Source organism: Fusarium venenatum, assembly GCF_020744135.1.
Source record: "Fusarium venenatum strain MPI-CAGE-CH-0201 chromosome Unknown EDB82scaffold_4, whole genome shotgun sequence".
Classification (NCBI taxonomy): Eukaryota; Fungi; Ascomycota; class Sordariomycetes; order Hypocreales; family Nectriaceae; genus Fusarium; species Fusarium venenatum.
Window position 1 is genome coordinate 1517569 of NW_027072132.1, and position 27906 is coordinate 1545474.

At 48.8% G+C, this 27906-nt stretch overlaps 10 protein-coding genes across 10 annotated transcripts; 4 read left to right on the forward strand and 6 right to left on the reverse strand.

Moving 5' to 3' along the window:
* Positions 1 to 483: 483 nt before the first annotated feature.
* Positions 484 to 4351, forward strand: EDB82DRAFT_294601 (armadillo-type protein). Its single transcript, XM_025737322.2, has 2 exons — positions 484 to 721; positions 772 to 4351. Exons 1-2 carry the CDS (start codon positions 674 to 676, stop codon positions 3934 to 3936), a joined length of 3213 nt encoding a protein of 1070 aa, XP_025592194.1. The 5' UTR covers positions 484 to 673; the 3' UTR covers positions 3937 to 4351.
* A 1642-nt stretch (positions 4352 to 5993) lies between these two features.
* On the forward strand, positions 5994 to 8192 carry EDB82DRAFT_294611 (amino acid permease/ SLC12A domain-containing protein). The gene is made up of 2 exons (XM_025737323.2): positions 5994 to 6491; positions 6547 to 8192. The coding sequence occupies exons 1-2, from the start codon at positions 6347 to 6349 to the stop codon at positions 8013 to 8015; spliced, it is 1614 nt and encodes a 537-aa protein (XP_025592195.1). The 5' UTR covers positions 5994 to 6346; the 3' UTR covers positions 8016 to 8192.
* Positions 8193 to 8224: 32 nt separating this feature from the next.
* On the reverse strand, positions 8225 to 9657 carry EDB82DRAFT_294619 (dephospho-CoA kinase-domain-containing protein). The gene has a single exon (XM_025737324.2). It carries the CDS (start codon positions 9427 to 9429, stop codon positions 8611 to 8613), a length of 819 nt encoding a protein of 272 aa, XP_025592196.1. The 5' UTR covers positions 9430 to 9657; the 3' UTR covers positions 8225 to 8610.
* Positions 9658 to 10159: 502 nt separating this feature from the next.
* Positions 10160 to 11700, reverse strand: EDB82DRAFT_529053 (uncharacterized protein; the record flags this gene model as incomplete). The annotated part of the gene is made up of 2 exons (XM_065609199.1): positions 10160 to 10696; positions 10909 to 11700. 2 exons carry the CDS (start codon positions 11698 to 11700, stop codon positions 10160 to 10162), a joined length of 1329 nt encoding a protein of 442 aa, XP_065463235.1.
* Positions 11701 to 12774: 1074 nt separating this feature from the next.
* On the reverse strand, positions 12775 to 14203 carry EDB82DRAFT_529054 (uncharacterized protein; the record flags this gene model as incomplete). Its single annotated transcript, XM_025737326.2, has 2 exons — positions 12775 to 12999; positions 13061 to 14203. The coding sequence occupies 2 exons, from the start codon at positions 14201 to 14203 to the stop codon at positions 12775 to 12777; spliced, it is 1368 nt and encodes a 455-aa protein (XP_025592198.2).
* A 292-nt stretch (positions 14204 to 14495) lies between these two features.
* EDB82DRAFT_294726 (Tim17/Tim22/Tim23/Pmp24 family-domain-containing protein) lies at positions 14496 to 15701 on the reverse strand. Its single transcript, XM_025737327.2, has 2 exons — positions 14911 to 15701; positions 14496 to 14857 (listed from the first exon to the last, which is right to left on the reverse strand). Exons 1-2 carry the CDS (start codon positions 15559 to 15561, stop codon positions 14789 to 14791), a joined length of 720 nt encoding a protein of 239 aa, XP_025592199.1. The 5' UTR covers positions 15562 to 15701; the 3' UTR covers positions 14496 to 14788.
* A 2165-nt stretch (positions 15702 to 17866) lies between these two features.
* Positions 17867 to 19126, reverse strand: EDB82DRAFT_479690 (PQ loop repeat-domain-containing protein; the record flags this gene model as incomplete). The annotated part of the gene is made up of 4 exons (XM_025737328.1): positions 17867 to 18721; positions 18790 to 18932; positions 18984 to 19006; positions 19068 to 19126. The coding sequence occupies 4 exons, from the start codon at positions 19124 to 19126 to the stop codon at positions 17867 to 17869; spliced, it is 1080 nt and encodes a 359-aa protein (XP_025592200.1).
* A 577-nt stretch (positions 19127 to 19703) lies between these two features.
* On the forward strand, positions 19704 to 21756 carry EDB82DRAFT_512240 (NUDIX hydrolase domain-like protein). Its single transcript, XM_025737329.2, has 2 exons — positions 19704 to 20745; positions 20795 to 21756. Exons 1-2 carry the CDS (start codon positions 20184 to 20186, stop codon positions 21481 to 21483), a joined length of 1251 nt encoding a protein of 416 aa, XP_025592201.1. The 5' UTR covers positions 19704 to 20183; the 3' UTR covers positions 21484 to 21756.
* A 696-nt stretch (positions 21757 to 22452) lies between these two features.
* On the forward strand, positions 22453 to 25483 carry EDB82DRAFT_561232 (uncharacterized protein; the record flags this gene model as incomplete). The annotated part of the gene is made up of 2 exons (XM_025737330.2): positions 22453 to 24369; positions 24427 to 25483. The coding sequence occupies 2 exons, from the start codon at positions 22453 to 22455 to the stop codon at positions 25150 to 25152; spliced, it is 2643 nt and encodes an 880-aa protein (XP_025592202.1). The 3' UTR covers positions 25153 to 25483.
* On the reverse strand, positions 25357 to 27727 carry EDB82DRAFT_294848 (PUA-like domain-containing protein). The gene is made up of 3 exons (XM_065607424.1): positions 25840 to 27727; positions 25559 to 25696; positions 25357 to 25501 (listed from the first exon to the last, which is right to left on the reverse strand). Exons 1-2 carry the CDS (start codon positions 27597 to 27599, stop codon positions 25639 to 25641), a joined length of 1818 nt encoding a protein of 605 aa, XP_065463236.1. The 5' UTR covers positions 27600 to 27727; the 3' UTR covers positions 25357 to 25501; positions 25559 to 25638.
* Positions 27728 to 27906: the final 179 nt, after the last annotated feature.

Genomic DNA, 27906 nt, shown 5'->3' on the forward strand with positions numbered 1-27906 from the left:
TCGTTACGGTAAGGAAACAATTACGATCTCAGTCAATGTTTGCTTCCAAAACAGCGATTGTGGAATGATGCACCCTGCTTCATTCGATGTCCAGACTCAGAGCACTGTGCAAAAAGCAGCATGGGCTAGCTGATGTGGAGAATGACATCAAGGGGAGTTTGATACTGTTGAATTATGTATTCAGAGTTGGAAATTAATTGAAAAATACTGTGAGAAAGACAGTAAAGAATGATTAATATAGGTAAGAGCTCTAATTCAAACATGGTTAATATATAATGCAAAATTCTGTCGAGTCTTCCGTTTATATACAGCTGCAACTGTCCCCTGCTGTGGAGGTACATTGGGGACAGTGTTTTCCAGACTAAACACCGTGTAATGGAGCCAGAAAGCTCTTTGACCCCTCCACACTCTAAATTTGTCTTCCTAATAAATCAACTGACAAACCAGAAACAAGCTTCCATTGAATCCCTTCCCCAGTGTTGGGGCAATTAATCGGTCAGTCATCTTCATCCTTCTCCTTTCCACCCACCTCTATCCCGATTCAAAACCCTCATATTTGCTATCCTTCACTTGCGTACTCGCGTTCGTGTTCGCTAACTCTTTGGTTCAGCTTTACTGAAGCTGTGGAGAATATGCATGAATAGGAAGCTGGAAGCGCTTCGCTTCGTCAACCATGGAGTCTACAGTCAGCAGCCAAGAGAGGAACGAGTTCTTTCAAAAAGTAAGGCAGTATAGTGCTATTCAATAATGAATCCTAACTGACAATGGTAGCTCAAACCATGCTGCGTCAAGATAAGCCAATTGGCGATACGCCAGGATGATGCACCAGCTTCATCTCGAGAACTGAACGAGCAGACGAGGCTCCTTCATGAAATTCTCGACGAACAAATCAGACGAAATCCTTTAATGTTGGATGAGAAGTTCTCCGAATATGTCTTCTTTCCTCTCCACCATGTTTTCCGTCAGATGGACCAGTACCCCATGCCCTTGATAGAAAACTGTATCAAGACACTCACGATCCTCATCACGCATGGCTGGAAAGCAAAGATTTCTGCGGAACTCGTCCGACAGCTTCTGAGTCTTCTCACCTTCATCATTGATGGAACACCAGAATCTAAGCTGAAGCGCCCTATCGCTGAGGAGACTGTATTGGAAGCTTTTCGTGGTTTGACGGCCCTCTTTAATACAGCTGGCTTGGCGACCAAAGCAGCCTCAGGGCTTTCAGAAACTGAATCGATACCAGCTCTTGGACACGGGGTAACAGTCGTGTTAAATGGAGTGGCTGATGGTGTCACCCCCCAGATTCAGCAGGAAGCATTACGGGCCTTGCAAGCTGTGTATCATACTGTGAAAGAGTTGGCCGCATTGGCTAGCTTCCTACCCGGCACGATATCTTCACTAGCAAAAGTCGTATCATCTCCTAACCGACACAAAGCCACCGTTCTCGCCAAATGCCTAGAGACAGTAGGCCTTGTGCTGACCAGTGTAATGGCTGATCTTCGGACACGGTCAATACTAGCCAAGACTGAATCCGAAAATGAAGATGAAGTCCACGATAACAAGATTTTGTCTCCGGCCTGGCTCAATGCAAGCACCATACAAATCAAGAAAGCGCTTGCTACAATGATGAAATTGCGGTCTCACGATTCAGTCGAGGTCAGGAACGCCCTCAACAAACTCTGTGTGACTCTCCTCGATGAATGCCACAAGACACTGTCCAACTGTGCAAACATACTCGTCGAGACAGCTATGGTGCTTGGAGAAGCTGGTAACAAGATATCTCTTACGCAGACCAGTCTACGGGATCTCATCAGCATCTATCCGGAACTTGGCGAAATCGTCAAGACAACAACATACAACTGGATGTCCAGTCTTTCGCGCTTGATGCAGTCTGCAGATGAGGATGCAAAGATAGACGCAATACGAAATGTTATAAAGGGACTCGAGCTACTAAAAGAGTTGCACATACAATCATCAATACTTGACGAATCGATGTCGATGATGCTCCGGGATAGTGTCATAGCCCTAACACAAGCAACAAAGCTCCCGGTGACGAATGAGAACATAGATGTACGGCTGATAGATCAGGGAGAGGCATCAGCAGGTTCTGAAGATACACAATACCAACCTGTCCTACTCCCCGCTGAATCTCAAAAGAAGCTCCGAGACGAGTTATCGTCACTCGTTGCATTTCTCGGCACATCGTCGCAACAAGCAATGTTTGCGGGCAATATGTTGGAACAAGTTCAAGATTCCGACAATCATGTTGGCCAGGTTGCTGCGTTTTGGCTCTGCTTTCAGATTGTGAAAGCGAGCCACAAATCATCTGCCGAAGAAGACATATTTCTCAACCTGTCGTCAGTAGAAGATATGTCCATGGATATCGACGCCATATTTAATGAGCTTTACACCAATTCAGTGCAGATTCTTGATCGACATACCGATACAGAGTCGGTTGACTGGCGCTCGGAAGCCTTGGCTTTAGAAGCAATCGCTTATACGGCACAGAGGTCTGGAGAGTCGTTTCGTCCCGAACTGATCGATGTCCTCTTTCCGGTTGCAACATTCCTAGGATCCAAGAATCCGCAGCTTCAAAAGCATGCTATTGTTACGTTGAACAGTCTGGCCACCTCCTGTGGATATGCCAACGTGTCGGAACTTATCATCCAGAATGTCGATTATATGGTCAACTCAGTCTCCTTGAGACTCAACAGCTTAGACATATCACCTGCGTCGATCAATGTTCTGACCATGATGATCCGACTGGCAGGTCCTCGGCTGGTGCCCTACCTAGACGACGTCGTCGACTCAATTTTTGGGGCACTGGACAACTACCACGGATATCCTCTGTTTGTAGAGAACCTTTTCATTGTGCTCAAAGAGGTCGTGAATCAAGGTGTTCTTTCAGATATGTTATTGCTTAAGCATCAGACAAATTCGAGGCCAGACCACAGAAAACAATACAAGAAAGCACCAGGTCTTTCCGATCTTATGGATGTATTGGATAGAAGAAAGCAGCGGGTAGAGTTTGAAAAAACGGAAATGGATAATGTGAAAGAACACCCAAAGATTCCATGGAAAGAGGATGAGAATGAAGGAGAGGGCAAGGATGAGGAGGCGGCAGAGCCTCCTCAAGAACCAGAGAAACCACCAAATACGCAGACGTACCAGCTTTTGCTGAGAGTGGCAAACCTCACACAGCATTACCTTACATCGCCAACACCAACGCTGCGAAGATCACTGCTTGAGCTTTTAACAAATGTCTCCACTGCTTTGGCACCCGATGAAGAAGCATTTTTGCCACTCGTTAATTCGATCTGGCCTGTTGTGATCGACAGGCTGCATGACCCGGAAGCTTATATCGCGGTTGAAGCGTGCCACGCTCTTGCTGGAATTTGCGCTGCTGCGGGGGACTTTCTTAGCTCTCGGTTCAAGACCGACTGGGCTGACTGGCTTCGCGATTGGTGTCGCAAAATTAAACATCAAGCTTCCGCCTCACCGAGATGGGCCAGGCCCCATGGGGAAGCTGACATTACGCGGGGAAGAGAAAGCGATGATAGCCGAGTGTTGATGCCCCTGAAAGATGGCGACGGTTTAAGCGGCAAGCCTCTAACGCGAATGGTCACATCGTCTTCAGGTAGTCTGGGGAAATTTGCGTCACCAGCACGATTATGGGAGGGCGCGGTCGAACTATTGACAGCTCTCGTGTCGTATGTTCAAGTGGATGAGGAAATGTTTGATGACATTCTCGATTTACTTGCGGAGGTTTTGGAGCGGAACGTCCAAGTTCGGGAGGCATTGGAGGCTGTCAACGAGGACGCTGTGTGGCTATCACGATACGAGCGGGGGAACGTTGAATGGTTGGCAACACCGAAAATAAACGGATTGCAATTTGCTGCCATAACAATGTCTCAGGAAAGGGCATCCAGTAACTAAGCAGAAAAAGAATGAGACCAACATACAATATCGATGTTCCAATCATGCCATACCTGTGGTTGGGATAGCTGGATGGCAAGAGCCGGCATAACACGTCAGCTAACATGGCACGACTCGTTTTCTGGGGTGTTAATATAATTGCCAGGAACGCCACTGATTAAACTAGTCCTCGATCAGTGATCATAAACAAAGCAGAAGTTGAGGACAGCAACTGTTTATGTGATGGTTTCACGTAGGACTTTCCTGTTAAACCACTAACGGATCCAGCGTGGGCAAAAAACGAGGTCTAGAACGGGCTGACGGTTCCGCAGTGGAAATATTGAGCGCTTTCTCCGCACAAGATGTGTCAATACCTTCCTGATCGAGTTAGCTGGTAGAGGCTAATAATTGGAGTCAATACAGGAATGGATCTCTCCGAACGAACCAGGGAGAGTGAGATTACGTGCAAAACTCCTTTTGCTTTACCCCAGAAATGTAATCAAGATGCAACGGAAACGATTTCGTAATGGAATCCTCACGTTGAGTGTCTAGACTCGAGAGTCCGGAGCATCCCCAGATTTTCAACACGGGTCTGGGGAGGCCTCGTGGCTATCACGGCATCGACTCCATTTTCCCCAGAAAGCCAAGAAGATATAACGTAACGAGTTTCTTGAGCCTCATTCTTATTCTACACTGGAGATGCATCTTTTTCGTGAGGGGAAACATATCGTGAGGAGATTTTAAGCCACAATCGATATCATTATTGGAGTCCCCCCTAGTCAAGGGAACGCCGAGAAGAAAAAAAAAAAAAAAGCCTGGCAAAAAGATAACGCTTTTCCTCAGTTGGCGGTCAAACAGCTGCGAAGTCGGCGGGTGAGGGGAAGATACCTCCAAATTCACTAGTTGGCCTAGAAAGGGCATGGTTCCATATCCATCGATACCACCGGTGCATGCAATTACCTAGAGCCAATGGGCAACCAAGAGTTGGGAGTCTGGAAGCTTTTGGCTTTCTAGCCCGAGAACTAGGGCTGGCACACAATCCTTGTTTAAGTGAAGGCGGCCGCGTGAGGGTGGTCTTGGAGCATGTGGGGGAGCGGCTAAAGGGAGCTGGGAGTTCAAAGGCCACTCCAAAAGAGCGCCTCTCTGTTTGAGCTGTCAAGCAGTTGGAGGTCCTTGGCGATCTATTGGCATCCAGGGCATCGCATTGCCAAGTTCTGCACCACGCTAGACGGGATCTTGACTGCAGATCTTAGAGTCTGGGCAAGGCTGGAGTTGCACCAGGACCTTGACCTCGACCCAAACACTCGGTCCGCAATGACAGCATTTGCTGTGTAATATGATAGGAAACACTGGGAATCATAATTTGATGACTTCCATAAGTGGCGCCTGAATACGGACAAGTTCCATGATAACGACCTTCCCAAAGTAGCTCAATCTGGCTGCGGGGCCGTAACACAGGAGTCGTGTTGATTGCAGACAAGGTATTAAGGCCAAACGATCATACCTACCCATACAAGCGTCATCACTCCGCGTCTGGGGCGCGTTTAGTCCAACAGCGTACAAGATAAAGCTGAATGGTACTTGGGGCATGGGTAAGTGCAGCTTGTCTCCAAGGAATGCAGCACAGTAATAAGAATCTGACACATTTGGGTAGCATTCTGAATAACCTTATTCTCGTAGACAGAAGAAACAACTCGCCCGTACCAATGCTGACGCTGACACATAACGAGTCAGTCAAGATAATGGTATCAACACAATTTATCGAACGTCAGGCGATTTAAGCGCGCACTCGCCCGTTTATTGAAACAGCACGAGCCTTTTCCAAGTTTCGAGATCTAGACGTGACCGGGCCGGTCATCAACGACAAGATTATCGGCTGTGAAGCCTCTCGCCCTCGCCGAGAGAAAGGCCAGAAACCAAGACGGGAATGAGATAAGGGGGGCAAACTACCGTCGTGCTACGCAGCTACTGTAGCCATGAAAAAAAAAATCTGTACCCACCATGATACGGCAGCTTGGAGTAAGCTAACCAATAGCTTCGTCAATCTTCTGTTTAGTCTCAAGATAAACTCTTTGGGGGGAAGCAGGATAGGTTAGACTCCCCGTTCTGCACACCATTAACTCTAAGCTCGACCCGGCACGCTAAACCAACACCCTTCGCCTGTCCCCATGTCTATCTGCAACCCCAACTCTAGTCGGTAGCTCCCATCGTGCTGACCCCAGCGCCACCAAATCTAGACCGTTGCAACAGCTCCATCCATGTTGTCGGTATATTGTGCAGTTGTCAGGAAATCGAGTACAAATACCGAAGCATTCTCCCTCGTTGTTGAAATTGAAGAACCAAGAGCTTTCATCACTCTCAACTTCCTCTCATCTCATCTCTCTCTTACACCACACTACTTTTCACTCACTACCACTCACGAATAGTAGACATGGCTTCTACTCCTCCCCAAGCTGACTACGGCAAGGAGGCCGTTCTCGATGTCACCGAGAACCACGATGTCGAGACCGGCGAGGTCAAGAACGGTGGTCTCCAGCGAGATCTCAAGAACCGACACATGCAAATGATTGCCATCGGTATGGCTTCACTTCATCTCCTCATACCTATAACATATTGCTAACTTGTATCTAGGTGGCGCTATCGGTGCTGGTCTCTTCGTCGGTTCAGGTGGTGCCCTTCAGAAGGGTGGCCCCGCTGCTCTCCTCATCGGTTATCTCATCATCGGTATCATGCTTCTCTGCACATGCTTGGCCCTAGCTGAGATGGCTGTCCTCTACCCCGTCAACGGTGCCTTCTTCACTTACATCTGCCGCTTCGTCGATCCTTCTTGGGGTTTCGCCATGGGTTGGCAATACGCTTTGGCTTGGTTGACTGTGCTCCCCTTCGAACTGATCGCCGCCTCTATCACCATTAGATTCTGGAGAGAAGATATCAACATGGCTGTCTGGGTCTCTGTCTTCCTTGTCACTCTCATTGGCGTCCAGTTCTTCGGTGTCAGAGGATATGGTGAGGTCGAGTTTGTTCTCTCCATCATCAAGATCTGCGCCTGTGTTGGTTTCATCATCCTTGGTATTGTCATCAACTGTGGTGGTGTTGGTGACCAGGGCTACATCGGTGTCAAGTACTGGCAAGATCCTGGTGCTTTCACTAGCTTCAAGGGTTTCTGCGCTGTCTTTGTCGTCGCTGCTTTCTCTTTCGGTGGTACTGAGATGGTTGGTCTTGCTGCCGCCGAGTCTGCCGACCCCCGCCGATCCATCCCCATGGCTAGCAAGCAGGTCTTCTGGCGAATTGCCATTTTCTACATCCTTAACCTGTTCATCGTCGGTCTCATCCTCCCCGCCAACGACCCGCGTCTCATGGGTGCCAGCGGTGCCAACACCAAGGCTTCTCCCTTCGTTCTTGCTATCCAGGATGCTGGTATCAAGGTCCTCCCTAGCATCATGAACGCTGTCATCACCGTTGCTGTCCTCTCTGTCGCCAACTCCTGCACTTTTGGTTCCACCCGAACCATCCAGGCTATGGCTGAGCGCAACATGGCCCCTAACTTCTTCAAGTACATCGACTCCAAGGGTCGCCCTCTCTACTGTGTTGCCCTCCAGATCGCCTTCGGTCTCCTTGCCTACATCGGTGCCGCTCCTCAGGGTATGGAGATCTTTGGCTGGCTCCTGGCCCTTACTGGTCTCGGTTTCCTCTTCGTCTGGGGTTCTATCTGCCTTGCTCACATCCGCATGCGCGCTGGTATGAAGGCACAGGGTGTCAACCTCGGCCTCATCCCTTACAAGACCCCTTTCGGCGTCGCTGGTTCTTACCTCGGACTCGGACTCAACATTCTCGCTCTTATCGCCTCTTTCTACACTGCTCTTTTCCCTGCCTCTGGAGGCTCCCCTACCGCCGAGGGCTTCTTCAGCTCTTACTTGGCTTTCTTCTCCGTCACTCTTCTCTACGTCGGCTACAAAGTCTGCACCCGCAAGTGGCAGATGTATGTTCGACCTTCTGAGATGGATCTCAGCACTGGAGCAGTCTTCCTCGAGGAGGAGGAGCCCAAGGAGCCTTTCGTCTGGGCTGACGCCCCTAAGCGAGTGCTCCACAGCTTCTTTTAAGCGCATGCGATGAATAATGGTTGATAGGATTATGGATACCCAGTGTAACGCACGAGCTGATGGAATGTATATATGATGTAATATTTCAAGTTTTCTACTAGCGAACAAAAGCAAGGCGATTAGCGTTCTTGAGCATAACCTGCACATAAACAAAATACGCATATGCAATTTCTACAATTTATCTGAGCACTAGCAAAGTGAAACATTTGATTGCCTAAGACATTACTATGAAGCCGAGCGAGGTAGCCATTATATACTTGCCTAGGCTGACTTCTAGGTTATTTTTTAACTGCAGACTAGCTATATTCATGGTTAAAGGTCGCAGCGCCTGACTTTGCAACACTCTCAACAGCCTCCTGATAGTAAAAGCACCGATTCCCAACTCAATCCCGGAAGAAGTCTTCCCAAACGAAACAGTTTTGCGGCTCCCTTATGTGCCTGCAATGATGCTCTTTACTCCTTGTGGTCGCTCAACATCGAGAGCTTATTACATCAAATCTATCACACCTCTCCAATTACCGTAGCAAAACCAAGGCATTTCTTTGATTATATATATTTCTGCACTCGAGGTTTTGTTAGATGCCAATAAAGGACCCTACAATTTAGCCTGCAATTTCTTCTCCTCCCATCTCTCATTGATAATAAGATTCTGCCAAAACCTCCACGTCGCAACCGCAACAGCCAGAGGTGGGCATCCAAGCAACAACCACGTCCACCAGTCCGGAGTCTCCTTCTTCAACCCCTTGATCGCCTTGTCCAGTTGCGCCTGCAAGTCCTCTCGAGACCCATCGTTCCAAAGCACGATCCCCTTGTCCTCCCCCCGCTCCTCGCACCGTTGAGCCTTCTCTCGCACATCGGTCTGGCTGCGCACTCTGTTCTCAGCATCTTCTGCGCTGAGATGAGGATCGCGCGCTCGCAGGCGCTGCATCTGGATTGCTGGGTCGCGGACGGCAACAACAGCTGCGACACCACAGAGTTTGTCGAGACCACTTTCGAAGAGCAGTGGAATATCGAGCACTACTGCCCAGTGACCGCGAAAGTAGTATCCTACCACAGACTTGAACATTTCCCACCGTACAGCTGGGTGCACAATATGGTTGAGCACTGAACGATCCTTCTTCCTTTCCTCGCTATCGCCAAATACCCTTCGTCCTAGAGCTGGCCTGTTGAGTGGTCTGCCTTTGCCGTCGGGCCCATTTTCTGGCATTTTGTCTGAGGGCTCCACAAGTAGCTCTGGTGTTGTTGGTCCAAAGTGCTTCACGATGGCTTGATACCCACGGGTTCCAGGTTCCACGACCTTGCGGGCTAGAATGTCTGCGTCTATGATTGGCAGATTATATGGTTGTGAAGACAGCATCGAAGAGACTGTCGATTTGCCTGTGGCAATCGAGCCTGTAAGACCGATGAGAAGCATGTTTGCGTAGATTGCTGAATGCGCTGGGTAGAAGTTGTAAAAACTGCAGCCCCGAGTCCTTAGTTTGCCTTTGGAATGGAATTTCAGCGGCCAATTAATTGGTTTAGTAAGTTGCGCCTTTTGGATTATTAGGATTGAAATGGAAAATGACCTTGCAAGTGGTTGTTGTTAAGGAATGATATGATAACCTTGGACCGATGATGCAATTACCGAGGATGTACGGAAACACAACGGGCGAACCCCACCTGGATATCTTCTTAACCATATCAAGCCAACGACATCTTGAAATCAACGACATGTGAAGGCATGTTTCATACCGTCCATACGAATGAATTCACTGATTCAATTAACACAATTAAAGAATCCTTGCAGAGGAATTATGCAAAGCAATCTCCATATGCTGTTCCAAGTAGGTATTTCCCCCCTTCCAACCCCATAGACACATCCTCGCCGCCTTGACCGATTTGCCATTGACCGTTAACCATTGATTGGTGTTTTGGTAAGCCGAGCATTTGCTTAAAACGACATTGGACCAACTACAAGGTTAGTATTGATGTTCTGTGTATTTGAGTTTGCGGCTTCTTACAAATCAAGGATGTGTACTGGTTGGTGATGCAGTGTTGTTATCTTCTGTTGCTCTTGTGCTTTTCGTGCACTGTGGTTCGCCTGCAGAATCTGGTCAGCGCATGGTAATAGATCTCGACGCCAAAATACTTACGTGACACTTCGCCTAGTTGGGAAGTCGGACGGCATAGAACCATCCCTCGTCGGTCACATACCACTTGGAATCGCCCATGTGATCAATGGTAAATCGGTTGCGCTGAGTCCAGTTCCCGTCAACTTCACGGACATAATAGAAACGGGAAGGGTCATCATCAGCGGGCTTGAACTCCTGAGGCTCGTACAGCTTGTTCGCATGCGCAAACTTGATCTGACGGAACTGCTCCTCGCCCGCGGTACGACCAACACCCATGACTTCAGGGATATGCTGAGGACCACCACCACCACCACCAGGGACATTACCTGCAAAGACGGGGGCCGTGCCGGGCACAGCAGTTCCACCCGCCAGACCGACCGCGGGGACGCCTTGAACGTTCTGAATCTGAGGCATAAACTGCTGCGGCTGTTGCTGCTGCATCTGGCCAGCGACAAGAACTGGCTGTTGACCCATGGCCGGCTGCTGGACGTAGTAGGGCTGCTGCTGCTGTTGGACAACGTAGCCTCCATAGGCACTAGGCTGGGGAGCCACAGTACCGAAGGCTGGCTGCTGTAGAACTGGTCAGTACATGTTGGTGAAAGCGATGAGAGTTTGGAAGATGAAGTGAGAGAAAAATCCCGGCACGCCGCTTGACGATGCAGGAGAGAAACACTGAAGCGCTTGATTCAGGCGAACCCGTGCAAAAGGCAGAACAAGAAGGTAAACCAGCAAAGTAGACTTGCATAGTAAGTGTAGCCATTGATATAGTATGTCTTTGGCACTACGACGGTGGTGTAGGAAGAGGAGGGGGTAATAGCAAAAGGGGCAGCAGAAACATAGTTAAAAGAAGCAGGGGCACCGACTTGAAGACCGGCAAGGCCACCGTCATGGCGAGGCACGTAGACGTGCTGCATAGGACCAAAGGTGGTGTCGGGAACGGGAGGCTGGAAGTGCAGCCCGTGAACGGGAGGGGCAGCGTTCTGATAGTCACCCATGTTGCTGGCTTGGCTGAGATTGACGGCGGGGGACTGAGGGCCGATACCGATATACGTGATAGGATTCGGGGTCGGAGAAGTGATGATGTTGTTTGGTCCTGCGCTGATGTAGGAAGCAGGATAAAATTGAGGTGGAGAGAAAAAATGCTGCTGTTGACCCTGAGGCGGGGGCGACATGAAAGTGGCCGGCTGCTGTTGACTGAGGCTCTGAGTCGGATTGGCACTGATATGCCACTGCAGCTGGTTGGCACCTAAACCAAGAGCGGGGAAGTTTGTAGGCTGTGTCTCTATCTTTTGCTCGGGAGCAGAAGTAGAGGCAGTGGCCGTAGAACTGACAGTAGTTTTGATTGCAGGAGGCGCCTTTGGGGCACTGACACCGTTGACGCCAGCACTGAAGCCACCGCTGGGGGAATTGGCAGTGGTATATCCAGAGATGCGCCCAGAATTAAAGTCTCTGGAGAACGTAGAAGTAGTCGCTGGCTTAGTCTCGGGTTCAAAGTGCACTTGACGAGACTCAGGCGTCTTGGGTCGTCGAGGCGTCTTTGGAGACTTGAGCGGGTTCGCGCCTGCCGAAGCCATGATTGCTGCTTCTTCTTTGAAGAGTGTAATTCTGACAATCAAAGCCAAGAACTCTTTCTCAAGAGGCCTGTGATTCAAGAACCTCAAGGCCCGAGATGCCTGTTTTTCTCTGAAGAAGAAGAAAGGAAAAAGAGGAAGAGACTCGAAATAATAGAGAGGCTTTTCGAGATACCGCCTTCAATCTGCACAAGATCTCGCAAACGCTGATCGAAGAAATAACACAGACAGAACGAGTTTTCAGTGTTTACACCTCAAACATGCTAGTTGAACGCCTTTGATGCGATTCAATTTTCGCTCTCCACGTGGCTGTCACTGGCAGACAGTCCCTGATATGCAATAACAGGATTGGCTGCGAATGAAAGAGACCCCAAGAAACAAGTAACTGAGACGAGATGAATTGAGAAAAAGAAACACTATATCTTACCAATTTCTGTAACTCCCATCCCTGTCCATCATGTACCCAGACGGACTGCTCAGGGGCCTTGTGCAAGTCGTCGTACGGGTCTTCATACTTGGTCCACGTCCAGGGGAAGCACGGGAGACACATTTCCGAGCGAATATTGTGAAGCTCAGAAGGTTGATTGGAGGTTGTTTTCAAATGGTGTTGTTGCGTTTGTTGGATGTTGAAGTTGAGTGCGAAGATGATAGGCATAAATCTCGTCCCACTTTGGCACTCCCTCGTCACTGCGACAAGGTGTTGGTTTTGAACACTTGTTATGGACGCTCGAGCAACACCAGTCATTTTACAGCATACTATAATCATCATCATAATGATATTCTTTCTGCTGTTTTTCTCGACTGCCTATGATCTGCTGTCACTAGATGAAAATCAAGATTTGAACTCATCCATTCATCGAGTGTCATTAACCTCTTTACAGCATTAAATAAATTGATAGCACAAATACAAGCAAAGTGCAGGTTCAGTAGTATTAGTAACCCAGAACAGTCCTTGATGCTGAGTGTGCATGCTGCACGTCGACCTAAACTCCAATAGGTGCATTCTCAGACATCAACATCAACTCTTTTCCATCATTCATGCCATACAGTCATCACTCCTGCCATCCCGTTCCGTCTTCAAAATGTTGACAACGTAACACTTGGTAGCTCGCTTCGTATCATTACCATGTTCGTCATGCTCAGAGCCTCTTTAGACTTCGCATCTTGCTCCTCAATGCGGCGTGCGAGCAGTTTGTCCAACATAGCCAGTTGCTCTGCTGAAAATTCAGTTTCGTCTCGACTCGTTTCAATTTGTTTCTCAAGCTCTCTCAACTCAGACCACCATCGTCGAACTCGAATCTTCTAGGGCTTAGTGGTACAGTGTCAGTAAGAAGCCAGACAGAGGCTGAGCGGCTGGACTCACTCGAACGAAAACCGGGTATTTGTTGATGACTCCAGCAAGGAGGTCTTGATATTTGTTTTCCTTCAGCCTTGTCCATGTGCCAACCTTGTCTGGTGATTTCCCAGCGGGTACACTGTAGTCAGGCTTGCACCATAGCTTGAACACCCACTGAGACAGCTCGCATTCTGGCTTCCCTGTGTCGACGAAACGACTCAACTGTCGGAGCATTAGTTGACATTTCCGCTTCTGAGTTTCATCACCGTAGTCCGAGACGTAGTCAAGTTTATGACGGAAGTACTTGATGATGTTGGTGCTATGCTCGTCATTCCGGGGATACCAGCTTTCAAGGCGCGAGATTAGTCCCCTCATGTCAATATCGGACGGCACACTCTTGCGCTGGAAGGTTATCTTGCCGTCGATCCCTAACTCAAGGATCATGGCTTCATAGTAGCCGGGCAGTGGCTCTATTCCATCTTTCAATCGAGCTTCAGCTATCATGGTGACCAAATCTATCAGCTCGTACTTCTGCCGTACCTCGTCCCACTGCATGGGTGCCATGTATGATCCGAAATTTCGGTCCCAGTGACTTTGGCACGTCTCCTTGACCTCATCTTCAAAGAGACGTTTTAATTTATCGTGAAACCCTTCCTCTAGGCCCTTCCTTAGAAAGTGCGCCCTGCTAAGCTCTGTGCGACGATTTTCGATGTCGTCTGCAATACTTTGCTTGCCTGCAGGTAAAGGCATTTCTGAGTCGAACGGAACAAACCAAGTGCGGTCAAAGCCGTCAAATGATATCATTCCATGCCGAGCCGATTTGATGCCAGCGATTTGTGGACTCCAAAGGGCCGTTATGTCGACTTGGCCAGGAGTGTGCACAACCTGAGCTCTTAATTTCCAGTCATCGAGGCGGGCTCGAATCATGAGCTCTTTGAAGTCTTTAAGGCTCACATTAAGAAGGTTTGGCCTGGCACGCAATTGCGTGCGTTGATCGGGTAGTTTCTCGGGAGTAGGTACTGTTCCGTTGTCTTGAATACTGTCCCTGGCACTAAGGGGAGAGGCATCTGGTAGATGGGCACTCTTAACGTCTTGAGCGACAGGTGGCTGCTCTTCAGAAAGCTGGGAGAGCGGAAACAGCCCACGACCAGTATTGTCGCCTTTGTTCATGTCGTTGGGTTGTAGGTGAAGAGTTCAACCCATAGAGAAATGAATTATTCGTGTAATGCGAGTGAAAAAAGTCGAGGTAGGCAGCGGTTAGGTAGGTATAATGTTTGTGTACTGCAGTAAACACAGATCTGGTGAATGAAGTGGGCAGGCGCTGTGGTCGCTCAAGGCAACTGCATCGCCAGTGCCAACCTCCAAAAGTCGCAATACGAGCCGGATATCAACAGAAAAAACCGCTGCCATAGTCTAGAATTCCACTGGCTACTATTCAAACATTTGTATCATTAAATGACCAGACGCCCATCCCCTATCACATTCGTCTAATGCTCGCTGACCGAACCTGATATAGTGTACATTTGCCCATGGGAGGAGAGATTTCCGTTGCCATGCTACCAAACTCCGTCGAACGCTTTTAGTCACACCATTTCTTATACAACAGGAATTCCATCCCGTGCCTCGTCCTTCTTTCGGCTTGTCTCTCTTTGTTCATTTTTCTTTTCTTCGTTGGTGCCTTGATTTCCACAAAGGCGCAATTATAACGGGTCGACCAATTTGACGACAACGGTGAATAGAAGTATCATAAGGTTATTACAGAGTGAGCTCATCAGAAACTGGAGTGACGGGCTCGGGGATAGGGAAGAAAGATCGTCGCACAATCTAGGTGCATGTTAGTACGAAGAACATGTGGCAGTCGCCAAAGTGAAACTTACAGCCCAGGCACCAGCTACAGAGGCAACAATACCACCAGAGATAGCCATGGGACGAAGACCGCGGGTACTCTTAAAGAGCATACCACTCAGCGCACCAGCGAGAACAGTGTTTGCAGCATCATGCTTTCCACGAAGGGTTCCAATCAAGGAGTTTGTGCAGTTGTAAATTATAGCAACGACACCCAGCGAATTGCCGAGGAAAGGTCCTCGTCGGGTGACCGAGTTGAGGACAGCGTTCAATCGCAGCTTGGGAGGCTGGCCGGCCGACCTTCTGAGACCCTCCTGCAGACCCCAAGCACCTCCAACTCCCAGGCCACCCAGGTATGTGACTCCGGCACCGTAACACAAGTCATCTGTGAAGCCACGAGAGGGCAGGACTGATTGGCCACCAGGCAACTCGGACAAGGCTGAGTCCTCGAGGGAAATATATTCGAGCGTATCTCTGTTGAGGCCGGCGAGAGGATGTAATTGCGAGGGGTCGGCAAAGGTAGAGCTCTGGAGGAAGGACTCGACGCCCTGGCCTTCCGTGGGGTCGTAGGAGGAGTAGTGCGCGGGTTCTTGTGTTGTGGGCTGGTATGACTGCGACTGCTGCTGTTGCTGCTGGTGGCCGGACTTGTTGCCGCCAGTGAAAGCGTTCCAGATAGAGCCCATTGTAACTGATTTAATTAAGTATGACCGAGGATGTGAGGATGCGGATTCGGGTAGATAGAATTAATTAGGCGTTGTCAAAGTCGCAAGCAACAAGTCTTGTCCGAATCTCGGGCAATCTGAAGGCTTCCTCCGGGTTTAGATTTTTTTGGTCCCCACTCATCCATAACCAAGATTCCTCCAAGTTCTGTCACGTGGTATCGCGGCCTTTCACCCGATGATGAGAATCAATGACTACAGCGAGATGCGCAGGATGTTAAAGTATATGGGTAGATAGTATGTATATATTGATGACGATCTAGATGTAGTCTTATCATGAGATTTATGATTGACTACTTTCGACAACATGACGCTGTAGAATGAAACTTGAACCCCGCGATAAAACATCCACCTAGCAGATACTTGCGCAGAATCGGCCCAGGGTTCTTGCGCACAAGACGACATCATACTCAGGCGTTCTAGTGCTTGGCTCGATAGGTGTCATGGAGGTAGCATTGCATCCTTCATTTTGAGGTGTGCTACTGAATCGTAGTGCAGATTAGACAACTTTATCGGCCACCACCTGAAAAGTTTCTATTGGAGAATTTTTTTCATTCTCGTACGAGTCGAGCACCTCGGCGTAGCGATGCCCGAAGGACCATGGGATTTTAATCATGACTCGTTATGAAGCATCGAGGTACTCAAGCCTGGTAGGAACAGTGATCGATCAGACAAATCAACTCAACCAGAGGCGGCTTGCAAAAAGCAGAGCCTCACAGCAAGATGTTCTTCAGGCACATGATAGTCAAAGCGTGGTTTCACAGTAGGTGGTAACTGGTCAACACGACGCGACGAAGATTTACGGTGCTGATTCCTTGAGGAAATAACACGTTTAAGATAATGAAATGTCGAGATCACCCCACAGTCACAGACCTCTGAGGACGTCTGCGGCTGTTTAGGAAGAGCGATCACATTACTTTAGGAGGCCGGGAACGGAAAACCAGACATCGACAAGTCTGACTCTCAGCAAGCCGCATAGCGGAGCCGCCATTAAAGTATAAATTCACATGACGGTGAAGTTGTACTCTACTGATGTAAAGAACAAGAAAGAAAACAAGTAAAGGTCGGCGGAAGAGAGGATTTTTATATTCAAAATTCTGCCAAAAACCACGCTAGTCTCGATAGGTCAGGAAGGCTGGTTGCCCTGCGCTGTGGGGCTCTTTTCGCTGTATTACATAATATATTGGCCTGTGAAAACCTCCAATTCAACTTCTCAGTGGGCCGAGTTGGCAGCGTTTGGTTCTCGGCGCTGCATATTGGGGTTCAATTTCCTTTGTCCCATTTCTCTGTGGATTCTTATGCCCAATTGCGCCGAGATACCTAGCCTAACGCATCGGGTTGGTCTCTCATATGGGCTTAGTCTAGCTAATTCTCGGAGTAGTAGAAAACTTGTTCAACCTATCACAGCGACAAAATTATATCGTCAGCTGTTCTACGTTTAGCTAGGCTCTTTGTTCGGTTATTTTCTGTGGCGATCACCATGCTGGGGCTTCTACTTGCAAGAAAGGGCAAGCAGAAAGACTACCTGTGTAGCGTTCGAATGTACCGAGGCAAGACGATTGGAACATGTTCTAGATCGTTGTTCAGAGATGTGCTCAAGGGTAGTTGAAGCCTTTATCGAGTTCACGATACAGACAGTAAAAACAAGTAGCGAGTTCATATATGTTAAGTAATTTGTTATCTGAATCTCGAAGTGCCTAGAACAATTGGCCTTTTTTGAATACTGTTGACAATCAGTATTTTAATTCCTGTGAATGTGTGACATGTCAGCTGGCTCTTGGAAAAAGAGACGAGATAAAACCTTTGCTGGAGATACAAAGAATGACTTGATCCCTCGCAGTATTTAAGCAAGCAAGATAGACACCATTAACCCACAAAAGTCTTGTTATATTACCGACACATATGAAGATGTGCTGCACACACTCATCTTTATCTCTGACTTGTAAGGAATGTCTAATTTAAGAAAAAAAATTGCCCAAAGGCTGTTTGTTTTATGTTATGGACAAGCCTCACCCCACTGAAGTGAGTTGATCTAATATTCGAGTATAATACATTCCCAACTCCGTAACAATAGCGACCCGGTGCATATGCTGCCCTTCTTTTTTCTTTTCCTTTTCCGTATCATGCAACAGCAAACGCCTGCCATCGTTCGATCCTATATACGCCCTAACCAGTCAGGGGAGATATGTGAGCAAATGAAAGTCTAAATCAAAAGTAAAACAAAAAACTGCTATCTCAAGCGCGAGCCTTATTAGAGATAGAAGATAGATCATGGGTGGTAAACAGAATCGCCCCTCTGGAGTAGAGGACGCTGATCCCAGCTGTCTTCATCACCACTCTCATTGTCGTACTCGTCCTCCTCGACAACGTTGTCGCTGATTCGTCGGCGAGTAGGAGTTGCGACAGTCTCGGGCTTGCTGTACATGAAGTACTGGGCAAAAACACCCAGATCAAGAAAAAGGGTGACGAGACTGCCCGCGAGCCAGCTCAGGTTAACCAGAATGTACTTGCCATAAATGTGACGAGCCTCGCCAGGCTTGCATTCGTCGTGCTTGCACTTGGGATCGTAGGCAAAGATGGACAGGACGTAGGTGATGTTTCCGAGACAAGCAAAGAGGAAGAAGAGCATGCTAAGCCCATCTGTCGTCTTGCGTCTCCAATTCAGGATGAGTTGGGGCAGCCGAGAAGCAATGTATGCGACGGTGCAAAGATATCCAAAGATCTGGCCGGAAAGGCTAAAGTGGAGGCTGTCCTCGCCTCCAACATTGGAATCGCCGTCATCTTCGCCGTGAGAGGCTTTCTGGCCCAAGAACCAGCCGACGACACCAGCGGCGATGACCATCAGCACAATGATGGTGTTCCATACAATGGTTTGAAGGACGGTCGGGGTTCGAGGAGCAGCATCTTCGGCGATATGAGGGACGGCAGGCGACAGACCAGACCAGTCTGAGCCGCGACGGTCATCGTGAGCGATTAGTCCAGTGCGCTCGTTGGGTTCACCAGGGGCCGGGGTGGTCGGCTTCGGCGCAGGGGTTGGGGCGTCGCGCCAAGTAAAGCCGCGATAGTAGAAGCACTGGCAGAGGAGGACGATATCAGCGATCGTGTAGTAGATGGCGAGAATGATCTAGAAAGCGAATTGAGTTAGTATTCTTCATTTCGACTGGTCAATCGGAAGCTAGGCGTTTATCATACCATGGTAGGCAGGACGCCCTGAAGGACGGCACCCAGAATGTTGAAAACATCGCCAAGAAGCCATACAATAATGAATTGGATCGAGAGAGCGTCGGCACTGCCGCGCTGGAAGTTCTGGATGATTTGGGGAGAGAAGACGACGACTATTTGCGATCAGTGATGGTCAAGGAGACGAACAAGTCATGGCGACATACCCCAGCAGGCAATTGAGATTGAGCTTTAAAACACGAATGATTAACAACCGACACCATTGAGAGACACAACAATCAGAAACATACCCGCAAATGCCCGAGATAGCCTCAACATCGAGATTCAGATTCGCAGTTGGCGGAGTCATGATGAACCCTGGACGTGTCCACCCCCAGCTCGTAGCAGTAACCGTCCTGGTAGGTCAAAAGAGACAACCGAGTCGCGATATTACAGCATTCGTCAATGCCAAAGGGAAATAATTGGTCTAACAATATGTGTTGTAGGCAACGCGAAGCAGGACGCAACGTAAAGGGAGAGAGACAAGACAAGACGGAGTGAGTCGAACAGGGTTGCGGGATGACAGACTTTTTTTGGCCAAAGATTGGATTGCCAGGAATGGTCCCGTGCCCCAGACAAAGACGTCACTATATTAATGAGAGGAATAGGTATGGATTGCGGGGAAATATGCGCTAGAAATGTCCCTGAGCTTGGCTGAGAACAGTGCCAGGGTCCGAATTCGGCAGCGCCCTTGAGGGGAGAAAAGGTTAAGTTGAAGATCCAGATCTGATCTGGAATCGCCAATACCGATGCTAATGCCAATAGAAATGGAAAGTTTTGTACAAAAGATAACCAATTGGAATGTCTGGATGGATCAAGGGGCCATGTTGAATGCAAGACTACGATCATGATGTTTCGTTTATCTGATTAACTATTCGTCAATGAGGTCATGGTCACGATTTGGATGACAAACACCATAAAAAACGACAAAAATGGATCTATTAACATCGTCCAGACAGAAACCAATCATAGATAATTCTGAGTCATCGAAGACTCCATATCGCACTGCAGGTAAATGGGCCGCAGTCGCCGCAATATTGTCACTCAACCCTCACCTTGAATTGCCGGCAACTTCTCACCGCTGGCCCCCAGAGGAAAATAACGGGTCACTAACTGTACCTCGGACTTAAATCCGATCTACCACGGGGTTGCTTATAAGAAGAACTCGCCTCTTTCACACCCGATAGCAGTTTTCAGGTCATCAAAGACGGAAGCCATATTGCCAAAACAGCAGAGATATCTACATAATATCGCCTTCACATTGACAATCAAGTGTTTGTCGTTCTTCTATTCACAGAGAACCGTTCCTTTCAGATCTATTACAAATACAGATACCCAACTCAAGCGCCTTTGCGCAAACCATCGCAATGTCATCAGCCACCGCAGTACCCAACCTACCGAGAGTTGCAGCTCTCGAAAACGACGATTCCATGTTGACCCGTCGTTTCGGTAAAGAAGTCGTCAACTATTATGCCGGCAGCCGTGTCAACCGGTTCTCTTTCCTCCGTGCCGATACTGGATTTCTTCGCAAGGCTGCTGTCAGTCCCACAGCCCGATATCTGGCTCTCAGCGAGTTGAACCCTCTGGTTGTCGACAAGAGAACGCCGGCCTACCTCACTTTCAACGACGTTCAGCCTTTGATTGGATCAGAACCCTTTGCGCAAACCGAGGACGAAGCCATCCAAAACTTCGACTCAACCAAGACGACCCCCCTCATCGTCTTCCTCGGCATGCTAGAGGATGGAAACGAGAACGACCACATTTCTTCTACCGATCACGGAGATATTCAAGGCCATCCCTATTTCGCTGTCGATATCACCCCCAAGGGCAACCATGTCGAAAAAGCCGCGAGCTTCTTGGCGGAACAGGAGAAGAAAGAACTCTCCTTAGATACGAACGCTCGTGCCATGAACCAATCTCCTGAAGCAGGTAAGGTTAAACTTTAAACGAACTTGACCGTTGAAACTAACGTCTTCAGCCGCCTTGTACGCTCAAGCTAGATCCATGATTGATTGGAACTCACGAAGCCCTTTCTGCGCTGGCTGCGGACAGCCCAACCTTTCTGTCCACGCGGGCTACAAGCGTGTCTGCCCTCCTGCCGACAAAAAGGGTGGCGAGAACGGCGAGACTCGAGGAGATTGTGCTACTCGACATGGCGTGTCGAACATTTGCTTCCCTAGAACGGACCCCACTATGATTGCGGCCGTTGTTTCCGCAGATGGTACAAAGATTCTCCTTGGCCGCCAGAAGCGTTGGCCTCCTTACTGGTACAGCACGCTTGCCGGCTTTCTTGAGCCTGGTGAGTCGATTGAGGAATCTGTTAGGCGTGAGGTCTGGGAGGAAAGTGGTGTCCGTGTCGGTAGAGTCGTCATCCACTCGAGTCAGCCATGGCCATACCCTGCTAGTCTCATGATTGGTGCTATTGCTCAGGCGCTCCCTGGCGATGGCGAGAAGATCACACTGAATGACAAGGAGTTGGAAGTGGCGAAGTGGTTCACATTAGATGAGGCTCGCAAGGCTCTCGAAACCGGAACAAGCCCCCTCGGAGCGTCTGCCCCTGAAGGATACAAAGAGGGTGACCTGCGACTACCCCCCTCCCAAGCCATTGCCAACAGATTGATTACGGCGGTTGTTGAAGGATACTTGGTTGTTACTCCTAAGATCTAGAAGACTGACGAGGAATGCCTAATTGATATATAGAAGGGAGAGTATAGAAGCGTTGAATTCGATGAGAGTACCCTCTGTTCACGATATTCTGGGCAGTGTTTGATGCCTCATAAGCCGTCGTTCTTCGCGCTGGTACGGCTGTTAGTTGACCAATTCGAATCACCTTCTATGGCTTAAAAGAAATCAGATGGATAACAGAAGATTGATCTTTTAGCTTTAGGATACAAAAATAAATAACCTAAAACGTATAGTCTAAGCAGCATAACCTGGCCTAATAATTTCGTCTGATGTAAACTAAAACAACATTCTGATGACGTGACAAGGCCTATCTCTATCCACATGCAGTTTGCGTGAAAGGAAAGCAGATGGATACAGACTTCTTATTGTCAGCTGCCATCTGTGTTTGTTGCTGCTATTTCAATCCCATATTACTGTCCATTAGCTATTCCTTTCCGCAGAACACTCGGCGGTGAACATGTTTGTAATCGCACTGGCGTTGCCTGGCTGTGCCAAACCCACCTGCACTGGCTCACCCGTTTTTAAGAAAACGAAAGATGCACAAACGAACTCGAGTTACTTGTGCAGGTAGACGAGTAGACAAGGTCCTAAGCTATGTGTGAAAAATGTAAAGATAAACCAAAATTTGGATTAATTAGAGACTAACGATGGTAGTTTAACATCTTTTTATCTTCTATGTTGTCAGTGGTTGGATTGCCTGTACCTGCCTCATGGGCGAGGAAGGAAGGAGATTGCTCTCACTTCTGCCTGGACACTGCCAGCAACTGCCAGCGTCAAACCACCACCACGCCTTTACACCTGTTAACCCCAACAACCACTTTACACCCTGCATAAAACTCAACTGGTGACACCAACTTCTGCCTCATTTTTGACCCTCAAAGAAACATCACATCTTGGTACTTTCCCTCGCAATGATAAGTCGTTCTCGGTGACGAATCTCCTGGAATCACAATGACAAATCGCAAGCTCAAAGGCCCAGCGCACTTTTGCGAATGGGTAGTTGGCACAACAATCGAATCTGCCCTTCGTCCCATTGCCGCCCCCAAGCCCAAGCCCAATCCCCCCAAGAACAGGAAACGAGAAGTAGTACGCGTTCAAGTTACTACTGATGATGAATCCGAGGAAGACACCGTTAGAATCACCTACCCCCGTACAGGACGCACCACACCTCCCTCCCCCCCTGACCCTGAGCCCGAAGCTGAAGCTGAAGCTGAATCTGAACCTGAACCCGAGTCTACCCCTATCATTACCGAAGCCAAGACTGTGATCAAGAAAGTCCGCTTCGAGGATGGCCCCATCAAGTCTGCTTTGAAGCAAACAGTCATCACAACCCCAGTTGAGTCCTCTGATGAAACATCCGAGTCCGGTACAGAGTCTGAATCTGAGACCGAGTCAGACTCCAGTCAGTCAGAAACTATTTCGAGTTCTGATGCAACCGATTCTGACACTGAGAGTTCAGACAACTCTTTCAAACAGAGGGAAAAGAGAAGAAGACAGAGACGGAGGCGCAGGCAGAGACAGAAACAAATCGAGGCTGACTCTAATAGCGACTGGGACTCAGATCCAGACCCGACTTGTAAGTGCCACAGATGCGTCAAGGGTCGAGAGATATTGAGGAGGATAGGCAAGAAAAAGAGCAAGGAGTACACCCCCTCACCTAGCCCCGAAACATCTGAATCGGAAGAAGAAGAACCCCCCAAGCATAAACAGAAAGCCCGAAAGAAGAAGAAAGGCGCAAAGAAGGTAAAGGAACCGGAGCCAGACTCAGATGCCTCTGATTCTGCCAAAGACACTTCTGAGTCAGAGCCTGAGACCCCAACACATAAAAAACAGCAGCATCCAAACATGAAACAAAAGCAGGGCAAACGAAAAGGCAGGAAGAATCAAGAGCCAGCCTCTGAACATGAAACATCAGAATCCGAACCAGATATCCACAAGAAGAACAAGAAACAACAGCAAAAGGCAAACGCCAGAAAGAGTGGTAAAAAGGACAAAAAGCTGGAACCTGAACCGGAATCTGACGAGACTGACGGCGATACTTCCGAGTCAGCCAAAGAAACAGAAAACGAGGCTGAGCCCGAGCAGAAACCCAAACAACAAAACAAAGGCAAACAGAAGAACAAAAAGAAACAGAATGACAAGCAACCAAAGCAGGCAAACAGTCAGTCGAAAAAGAACAAGAAGAAGCAAAAGCCCGGAAAAGAGACGAATAAAGACACAGAAACTCCCAATGAGCCAGAAGCTGAAGAACAGACTGCTGAAGCAGCCAAGGAACAAGACCAAGGCAAGTTTAGAAACATGAAATTCAAAGAAAGGGGACAACCCAAATACAGGGATGGAGTCAAGAAGGGCAATTATCCCGAAGGACTTCCAGGCCCTCACATGCGTCGCCCACAACTGATCGAACCGATTAGGGCGCAAGTGGTTCAGACGGAACGCGTGATCGAGACCCCTGAAGACCCGGCACCAAATGCTTACTACGATTCAGAACACAATGTCATGCGAGTCTACCATGGTCCTGTCTATGGCAACCATCATAGTAACGCCCTCTACCCTGAGCGCAACGGCTGCAATCGTTCCTTGCCTATGGGGACGCCTCACCCTATGCAGAATCCCTACTACTATGGCTTCAATAACCCCAACTTCCCACAGATGTCGCCATATCATCAAAACTACGCAGGCATTCCACCCCCAGAAGCATATTCTCATGTTCCAATCACACAAACAATGCCCCATCCTCCCTGGTATGGTATGGCAGGACCTCCTGGACCTCCTCTAGCCTCAGCCGGCTACCAAGAAAAGACTGCTCCAGCCACTAGCAAGGACAAAGCCAGCAAGGACAACAATGTTGGGCCACCAAGCCTCACAGTAAGTAGTAACAGTAGTGACAAACAGCACCAGAACTGGACTTAACACATAAACCAGGGAAAGGACAACCCATATCTCCCCAAGAGAAACAAATCCCAGCTCAGCGCATGGGGCAGCCAAGGACCTCGAACTGCCTCCAAAGAACATAGCCAGCCAGCTGGCTCAGTCAGAGCTGGGTCGAACAACTGGGGTGGTAGCAACAATAACGATCAAGGAAACAATTGGAACGATGGAGCCAATGACACTCAAAATGGCCAGAGCAGCTGGGATGCTGCCGGCCAAGATAACAACAACAGCAATAACGGTAATGATAAAAGCGGTAGCGGTACTGGTGACAACCAGAACAGTGCTTGGGAAACCAACGGCAACCAAGCATCCACTGACTGGAACAACGACGGCACTCAAGAGACGACTCAGAATGGAGGGTGGGCTACTGGCTCGAACAAGAGCAATGAGACTGTTCGCAAGGCTGGAGACCATTGGGGCAACGATACTTTCCCAGGTGCTAGCGGCGACTGGGACCAGCCAAAGGATGGTGTGAGCAGTGTTGGACAAGGTGCAGACAACAACGTTGGTGTTTGGGGGGCTGATGACGGGAACGGAAACGGAAATGGGAGTGGGAATGGGAACGAGAACAACCCGCCTGTTTCTACAGGAGGAGACAGAGGAGCAGACAACGTCATGCCAGGTACTTGGGTAGAAACACCAGCTATCACCGCTGGGCCTGATTGGGGCGATACCACTGCAGCACAAGATACGCATGGGGCGGCTGAGAATTGGTAAAGAACAATTGCACGATAGAAAATATCTACAGAATTCCTGAAGGAATATGGTATTCGTAAAATTAATGATACTATTACTGAATGCCTCCTATCCATCCACACATCTTGAGAGCTATCAGAAAGTTTGACCATTGACTAAATCCTGGGCGTGAAAACAAATAAGCACAAAATTCTAAATCTTGACAGGCCAGATAATTGACTCATTTTGTTATCCGCAATCGGTTCTCTCTTCTTCTTCTCCTTCCTAATGCTCCAACATATAAGACGTCGCGAACGCTTCTCAAATAATATGCGTGGCGATCCCATGACGCAAATTCAACAGCCCTAACTATCTTCGCGTCGGGATGGTCCTGTCTGTGTCAGAAGTGGAATGACATCAACTCCGTAGACCGCTTTGTTTCTCGTACAGCGACTGTGCAATGAAGCAGAAAAGCAAGAGCACGAATTGCAGAACCATGCCGAGAGCGAGATAGGAGGGCAATGATTGTCAATCAGAAGATCGTGCAGCCGTGGTAAGACCTGGACGGCCATCAATCAGCTTTGTCCTGGAAAGGGAGACGTCGTTTTAGCCTGGGAGACTGGGGACGACGACGAGCAGACGCTCACTGGAAGGAGTTGTAATGTGAAAGGAATGTATAAGGGTAAAGATATAAAGGAAAAGTGAACTGTGTCAACAGATTTTACTCACCATCGGGCCATCTGCCATTCCACAATCCATGTACAGCAGATTTTGAGACGCTCACGTACACTGGATGTTCCTAGGAGTCGATATTTCTCAATGTCCTTGACTGGTAGCATGCTAGCAAACCACCAAGGGAAGATAGCAGGGTCTTCTGGGCATTCACCATATATGGTCAACATTCGTTCCGTCAACCATGGTACGCTTTGCTCCCGCATCCGAGTGACAAAGGATGAAGCAAAATGCATTAGACTTTGTGTTGACATTGTATCGATGTCGGCCACTGATGTTGGCATATGTGGACTGGATGAACTGGAACGCGGCAATGGTGATGTTTGCTCTGCAGATTCTTTATCGCCCTCCAGCATTGGGTCAGACTCGGACTCCATGGGGCTTGCTTCGGCTGCTTCAGCCGCTTCTTCATCCTCAAGGCTGACATCATCGACTCGTTCAGTTTTGCCGACCATGTATCCGTCAAGGAAGCCGTGTTCGAGAACGCGGAAGCGTGAAAGACCGACGGTCTCTATGAGACTCCGACCATCGGGATAAAATTGGATGTTAACAATCCTGAGCAAGGTGCCCAGCTCGTGGAAATCAGTATCCCCAGGATACTGCCGCCGTTTTGGAATTACCATGCCAAACGTCTGGTGTCCTTCTTCCATCGCTCTTCGAATCATGAGCCTGTACCTTGGCTCGAAGATGTGCAGAAACGTCGGCACATGAGGAAACGACAAGGTGCAAATGAAGAGCGAGGTATCGTGATCTTGCATTTGTGCAGTACGTTCCGCGTCCAATGCTTCTTTCCGCGCATTTACTTCCTCCAACCAGAACGTTTCGATAATTCGCTTGATAGTCTGATTGGATGGCGACATGGTCTGATTAAGTAAAGGGCTGATGGCCAGTGGGCGACGGCATATAGGACAATACCGCGAATGGTCTAGGATACGGTGTAAACAGGACCGGCAGAAAGTATGTCCACAGGTGGTTGTGAGAGGATCGTAGAAAAGTGCATAACAGACTTGACAGTCCATTTCAGCACGAGTGGCATCTTGTGCTTTTCTAACAAGACCTGTATCGTCGGTATCGAGAGGTGGTGACGGGGTGGCCGAAATGATCTCGTCATAATCAATGTCAGCCTCGTAAGACAAATCGCCCTCTTCTGCCAAACGAAATGTGGCTATGACCTTTCCACCCGGTATGACCTTCGAGTACTCGCCATCATCATTCCGCAAGGAGCCAATACCCGCAGCAGCCCATGGATCCTGCCACATGATTCTTGTCGACACCTCCGTAGTCGATGACTCGCGCTTGGAACGCTCGATTTCTTCCCTCACATGCTGGGCAGTTTTGTTGAGGACCACATCGACAGCGCAATCGTCAAGAGCATGATCTTTTCCACAGTCGTTGAATGGACATCGGAATCCGCGAAGTCGATCACGAGCAGCGGGGTATGTTATATTGGCGCGTAGATGAGTGTCTGGTAAACAGCGCCTGCACATGCTTCTGCCGCATGGGAGACTGATGGGCTCGTTGAGGGGCAACGAACAAATTTGACATTGGAAGAGGCGGACAAAATCTCGGGGTGCAACATCACGATGGCGTGAACCTGAGGCAGGGGATTGCGACTGTGTTACTTGTTGTGGCTGCCGGTCGGAGCCCGGGTTTCCGCTGTCAGAATCGGCGGACGGGTCGGAGGTTCGCGGCCCTTGAAGGCCGGGACCAGAGACAGAATCGGTCGCAGAATGTTGCGACGTACTGTTTGAGGACATGAACGTCTATAGATTGGGCGTGTGTCGTTAATCGAAGAAGAATGAAAAAGAAGACGGGGGTATAATATCGTGTTTTCGAATTTGTCGCTCTTCTTCTGTCGTAGCGGTCGTCGAGACTCTCTAATAAGGTGCGATCCCGTATGTTGTCGCAATTTTTAAAGAAAACGCAAAGCAATACAATACTGTGTGTTACTTTGCTGCAGAAATGAAACAAAAAAGTCGATATCCTAAACTCTATGCGATCTCTTTTCCAAATTTATGAGCTGCTATATGATCGTGTTGGTTGGTTTTGTTGTTGTTGAAGACG

Bases quoted from the DNA above. Each gene is read 5' to 3' on its own strand.
- EDB82DRAFT_294601 (XM_025737322.2), top strand. From the start codon at position 674: ATGGAGTCTACAGTCAGCAGCCAAGAGAGGAACGAGTTCTTTCAAAAA. The intron at 722-771 runs GTAAGGCAGTAT...TGACAATGGTAG, and splicing joins GGAACGAGTTCTTTCAAAAA to CTCAAACCATGCTGCGTCAA.
- EDB82DRAFT_294611 (XM_025737323.2), top strand. From the start codon at position 6,347: ATGGCTTCTACTCCTCCCCAAGCTGACTACGGCAAGGAGGCCGTTCTC. The intron at 6,492-6,546 runs GTATGGCTTCAC...ACTTGTATCTAG, and splicing joins CATGCAAATGATTGCCATCG to GTGGCGCTATCGGTGCTGGT.
- EDB82DRAFT_294619 (XM_025737324.2), bottom strand. From the start codon at position 9,429: ATGCTTCTCATCGGTCTTACAGGCTCGATTGCCACAGGCAAATCGACA.
- EDB82DRAFT_294726 (XM_025737327.2), bottom strand. From the start codon at position 15,561: ATGGGCTCTATCTGGAACGCTTTCACTGGCGGCAACAAGTCCGGCCAC. The intron at 14,858-14,910 runs GTAAGTTTCACT...ACATGCACCTAG, and splicing joins CTGTAGCTGGTGCCTGGGCT to ATTGTGCGACGATCTTTCTT.
- EDB82DRAFT_512240 (XM_025737329.2), top strand. From the start codon at position 20,184: ATGTCATCAGCCACCGCAGTACCCAACCTACCGAGAGTTGCAGCTCTC. The intron at 20,746-20,794 runs GTAAGGTTAAAC...TAACGTCTTCAG, and splicing joins GAACCAATCTCCTGAAGCAG to CCGCCTTGTACGCTCAAGCT.
- EDB82DRAFT_294848 (XM_065607424.1), bottom strand. From the start codon at position 27,599: ATGTCCTCAAACAGTACGTCGCAACATTCTGCGACCGATTCTGTCTCT. The intron at 25,697-25,839 runs GTGAGTAAAATC...CTCCCTTTCCAG, and splicing joins GAATGGCAGATGGCCCGATG to GACAAAGCTGATTGATGGCC.